The following is a 6035-nucleotide window of genomic DNA, read 5'->3' as shown; positions in this document are numbered from 1 at the left end:
AGACCCACATGACTGAGCCAATAACTAATATAGATAGTCAGGTTCAAGCTCTGACCTCTGAGCTGTGGTTTTCTCGCTAACCTTCATCGCGTCTATGTTTCGACAGAAAAGTAGAGTTTTGATGTCAGTTGTTTGAGCCAATATGATTCCCTTTAACTTCAATGACTTCACAAAATGACAAAAATTACGTAAGAATTATTAATTAACTTTTATGATTAGGTTGACAAAAATTTAACTAATTTCTCTATGTGGGTTAATAGTAAGAGGACAATGAATCTCTGACACTGTTCAGTTCTCACACTTCCTCTCCACAAGTCATTAAAATAAAAGTCAAATAAAATGTTTCTTGGATAAGATTAATGACTAAATGGCATATTTGGAGCGTATAGTTTAAGAGCATCCAGACACCAGGGGGCGCTAAACAGAACTATCGTGATTTTTAGTTATTTTATATCCCAAAACATTTTCTTCATCCAGAATATAAATAAAACTTTGCAGAAGATGAGATTGTCTTGATCTGAAGCTCCTCAGGACAACTTGACCACCTGAGTTGAACTCTAAGGGTTGGAAATTTGTCAAATTAATGTGATATTATGTCACGACTGTAACCGTGACATGTGACTGTGTGGGATGACCTCATCACAGACATTCAGGAGTGTTTTGGAGTGTTTTGGAGCTGGTAGCCTGACAGATGTTCTGCAGTAACCTGATGAGCTGCCAGAGAATCCAGCGGAGAAGCACAGTGAGTTTAAAACATCCTCACAGTAACATGTGGAGAGAAGAAATCCAGGACTTATACGTATGAGTGTGTGTGAGTGTATCACACCAATGAGCTCACAGGATACAGGAAATGAGGTAGTGTCAGACTGAAGAGGTCGTCTGCAGGCAGCTGAAGTCGGGACTTCAGTATGAGTCAGAATATCAGGGCCTGAATAATGAGGTGAGCATGTGGGGAAGCACGGAGAAGAATTTAATGTTGGAAACACTGCTTCATAAAACAAAAAGGCCTTGTGAGTCCAGCCAGCTGCACTTTGTAATGCAGAGGATCCTTGTGCAGCTTCCACAGGGTGAGAAACCAAACAGAAATATTTACACTAGCCTCTAATAAATCGCTAATAATGCACTACTAAAATGCTAAAAAAGCAGTTAGTGTAAATATTTATGTTGGTTTACCTGCTCCAACACTGTACTTGCTATTACAGTGTTCTCCTTTTTGCTTCAGAGCTGCTTTAATGCTTCATGGCTCAGATTCATCAGGGTGCTGCAAATATTCCTCAGAGACTTTGGTCCATGTTAACATGATACCATCGTACAGTTGATCCAGACTTGTCAGCTACATAGCAACGATGAAAACCTCCCATTCCACCATGCACCAGTGATGCTCTAAGGATCGGATCCATGCATTCGTGCTGTTCACACCAAACTCTGACTCGACCATCGAGACTTGTCAGAGCAGTAACCATTTTGCCATCTTACAGTGTCGCTTTTTGTTAGTCTGTGAGAATTATAGCCTCAGTTTCCTGTTCTTACTCACTGGTGTGATCTTCTGCTGGTGGCCTTATTGGCCTGGGAAAATCCCAGCAGATCAGCAATTTCTGAAACCAAGTCACTTAAATCACCTCTCTTCATCGTTCTTGTGCTCAGTTTGAACTTCAGCAGGTGGTCGTCACTCTTTCTCCACAGAACTAGGCAGAAATGATGTAAGCAGGAGGCTCATTAACTTAAAAACCTCAATATAATCTTCTTTATAACCAGAGAAGTCCCCCACATTAGAGAATGTGAGTTTAAAAGACTGTTTTTTGTCAATTTTGGAAAAATAAAGAATTTTACTATTAGCAAACGAGCATTTTTAAACCCATTAAACAAGTCTGAGCTGACCTGAGCCGGGCGTCAGAGGCATTTAGTCCTTTTGGTCAGTAGCGATTGTTTTTCTGCTCGTGGGCTATTTAATGCCCAAGAGGATGCTCCACACTGTGACCTTTTCACAGTTTAACAATTAAAATTAAACAAGAAAAGCATAAAATGTGTTGATATCACATAAGTGAGCCTGAAGGGCCAGGCTATTTATACTTTATCACATGACGTCAAATTGTCAGTTTCAAGATTCCCTGGAAGCACAGTTTTCCTTCATTAACCCCAAGCAGCTGGATCTGAATTTCATCTCTACATCATTCTCGGTATGAACATGTTTAGCACTTTAGGAAATGTCCTCAAAGAAAATGTAATCAGGAGTATTTTTTCCTATTGGGGGGGGGGGGGTGTTCTGAGTGTTTCCTCTCTGCATGAGTCTGACCCTTTACATGTGACTTCACTTTGGAAAAACAGTTTTCACATTTTGGCAGCATAAGAAAAGGGAGCAGACTTCTGGGTGAGGGGACATGTAGTGTTTCTCCTGCTGTCAGAATTAGTCCAGGTTTTATCCCAGCTGCTGTTTGTATTTCTGAAGGACTCACGTGCTGTGTCTTCATCTCTGCTGCAAATCTGCTCTTTCCTTTTCATGTCAGCTCTTTTTTCATGTTCCCCTGCAGCTCCCTCAGGCTATTCCATGGGAAAAGAAACTTTTCCTGAGGCCCTGGGAGAAATCCAACTATTTTAGGAAAACACGTCACTGCTTTGAGCTGCAGCCCAGAAACTCTCCCTGATCCCCCCCCCCACACACACACAAACATGCACCCCTCCTCTGGACTTGTTGCACACGCAGTGTTTACCTTCCATGCTGTCACTGCTCTCTCATTATAATAATAATTATTGTTGTTGTTGTTGTTGTTGTTGTTGTTGTTGTTGTTGTTGTTGTTGTTGTTGTTGTTGTTGTTTCCTGTTTATTGTTGTTTCATGCACACACAGCACAGACTCGCAGGTCGTGCACAACTTGTGGATGGGGGAGCTGCTGTGGAAACGTCAGCGCGGGTTTGTGTGGAGCGGCTGCAGCGTGACATTGCAGAGCCTGTCTGTGTCTGCCCGTTCACGCCACCTGACAGAAGTGAGAGGGCGGGAGGAGGACGCATCACGGATCCACAGGTATTCGTTCGACTGCAAATTCTGAATGAAAAAGCGGATTTTTTGCCTGAAATTTGAGCGTTTTGCATGAAAAGTCTCGCGCTCTTTGTCTCCACACGTCTTCGCTGTGACTGCATGCGTGCTGTTTCAAACGTGACATCACGTCAAGGAATACACGGCAGCCCCTGTGATAACCTTGAGCCCGCGCAGGACACAACAGGTTCGTTACGCACGCAAACTCTCTCAGAATCCCGCATCTCTGCGGTGTTCCCGGAGCTCTGTGCCCCTCTCGCGTTCAGCATGTGCGCGTGTTTGTTTCCCCCTCCGTGACGGAGCGTGCACACACACACGTCAGCTCGGGGAGGGCAAAGTCTGCTTAAAATGCTGCGAGTGTGACGGCTGAATCCAGAGCACAGCGCCGCGCGGACGGACAGGTGAGCGCGGGGGGCGCAGAAGGACACGCGGCGGCTCGGCGGAGGATCAGAGAGCCCCGAGGAGCGCGCGGGGATCATGACGGTGGTGCCCGCGGAGAACCTGGACGAGACCGTAGCGCTGGCCGCGCTGTCGGCACAGGACGCGTGCGAGCCGGAGCGCGCGGACAGCCAGGACTGCTGCGAACGCGTGGTCATCAACATCTCCGGGCTGCGCTTCGAGACGCAGCTGAAGACGCTCGCGCAGTTTCCCGCCACGCTGCTGGGAGACCCGCGGAAGAGGATGCGCTTCTTCGACCCGCTGAGGAACGAGTACTTCTTCGACCGGAACCGGCCCAGCTTCGACGCCATCCTCTACTACTACCAGTCCGGGGGCCGGCTCCGGAGACCCGTCAACGTGCCGGTGGACATCTTCATGGAGGAGATCAAGTTCTACGAGCTTGGAGAGGAGGTGATCGAGAATTTTAAGGATGACGAGGGCTTCATTAAGGAGGAGGAGCGCCCGCTGCCCGAGAACGAGTTTCAGCGGCAGGTCTGGCTCCTGTTCGAGTACCCAGAGAGCTCCGGACCCGCCAGGGGCATCGCCATCGTCTCGGTCCTGGTCATTCTCATCTCCATCGTGATCTTCTGCATGGAGACGTTACCGGAGTTCCGCGAGGAGGCCAGGACGTTTGACGAGCACCTGGCAGCGAACGGAACAGTGCGCGCAAAGAAACCGAACCCTTTCACGGACCCGTTCTTCATCGTAGAGACGCTTTGCATCATCTGGTTTTCATTTGAGCTGCTGGTTAGATTCCTCGCGTGCCCCAGCAAGGCCGCCTTCTTCAAGAACATCATGAACACCATCGACATCGTGGCCATCATGCCCTACTTCATCACGCTGGGACTGGAGCTCGCGGAGCACCAAGGGAACGGCCAGCAGGCCATGTCTCTGGCCATCCTCAGGGTCATCCGCCTGGTACGGGTTTTCCGCATCTTCAAACTGTCCAGACACTCCAAAGGACTGCAGATTCTCGGGAAGACGCTGCAGGCCAGCATGCGCGAGCTCGGACTGCTTATCTTCTTCCTCTTCATCGGAGTCATCCTCTTCTCCAGCGCTGTGTACTTCGCGGAGACCGACGACCCGCACTCGGGCTTCAGCAGCATCCCGGACGCGTTCTGGTGGGCTGTGGTCTCCATGACGACAGTGGGCTACGGGGACATGTGCCCGGTCACCATTGGGGGGAAGATCGTGGGCTCTTTGTGCGCTATCGCCGGCGTGCTGACCATCGCGCTGCCGGTCCCCGTCATCGTGTCCAACTTCAACTACTTCTACCACCGGGAGACGGAGCATGAGGAGCAGTTCCAGTACACGCACGTGACCTGCGGACAGCAACAGCCGGCTTTCGGAGAATTCAGGAAGAGCGACAGCAGGTCGAGCCTGTCCAAGTCCGAGTTTCTGGGCAGCGAGGACGCGGACTCCATTAAATACACCAACTGCAGCCCGCACAAAGCCCACAGCGGCAAACTCACCGACGTCTGAGCCGCAGCATCACGCGCTCTGCTGTGACTGCACACCGGAGAGCTCCTTTTTTCTGCCATCCAAGACTCACGGAGAGGACCCACGTTTACCCCCGAAACCGTCTTCCATCACGCGCGCCACGAGCGGACAAACATAAGCTTAGAAGTGATGAAAGAGCCAGCGGCAGCACTTTATCCAGACATTTGATTATTAACGTTTATGTAGTGGAGCTGGTGACACACACACACACACACACACACACACACACACACACACACACACACACACACACACACACACACACACACACACACACCTGTTAAAGCTCGGGGTGGATCAGATGATGCTTGTTGGAAAAAGCCGTTAATCTAAATTTAAAGTCCGTCCCTGACACCATGTTTGATCAGAATGTTCGTTATTACTAAAACAAACAAACAACAACAAACAGAAACAAACAATCAGGCTTCTGTGGGGAAAACTCCGAGCACGTGCTCCTTGTTATTGCCACGCAGACTGTGTGAGCGTTATGAAATCAACCTCAGTTTCTCCAATCCAACAGCACCGCTGTGTGGACGAGCCGAGGCCCTGCGTGTCTCTCTGTGGATGCAGTTTCTATAGCAACCTTCCAGACTTTTCTGTATTGTCTGCCACAGGAATGAAAACACGCGGGCTGAGACCGCATAGGCCACAAAACCACCATGTTGTGGAAAAGCCTCCATGTTGTCTGAATCCACCGCTGAACATTACCTGCACCCCACACAAAGTCATGGTTCACCTGCCATCAACACACACACACACACACACACACACACACACACACACACACACACACACACACACACACACACACACACACAGTGATTCCGTTATTTTAGGCTTTAAAATGCTCACAAACTCCCCCAGCTTCACATGAAGACGTTAAACTCTGTATTTTAGTTTAAAAAAAATCTAAGAATCTGAGAAGAGCCTCAAATCCTCGCCTTTAGCAGCTTATTAGAATAATATTAGCAATATTTTTGATGTTTTAGAGCTCAACCAATACTGATAAATATATATAATATACATAAAACTATTTAAGAAACAGTGACAGTATATCTGCTAACAAT

General features: G+C 48.3%; 1 protein-coding gene across 1 annotated transcript; it reads left to right on the top strand.

Moving 5' to 3' along the window:
- Positions 1-3507: 3507 nt before the first annotated feature.
- On the top strand, positions 3508-4950 carry LOC146614863 (shaker-related potassium channel tsha2). Its single transcript, XM_085376537.1, has one exon. It carries the CDS (start codon positions 3508-3510, stop codon positions 4948-4950), a length of 1443 nt encoding a protein of 480 aa, XP_085232663.1.
- Positions 4951-6035: the final 1085 nt, after the last annotated feature.

The sequence above is a fragment of the Diplotaxodon limnothrissa genome, linkage group LG17 (assembly GCF_057381915.1).
Source record: "Diplotaxodon limnothrissa isolate DT_005_m linkage group LG17, D_limnothrissa_male_GT1.1, whole genome shotgun sequence".
Taxonomy (NCBI): Eukaryota; Metazoa; Chordata; class Actinopteri; order Cichliformes; family Cichlidae; genus Diplotaxodon; species Diplotaxodon limnothrissa.
Note: the sequence above shows the minus strand (reverse complement) of the source record. Positions and strands in the feature narration are given on the sequence as shown.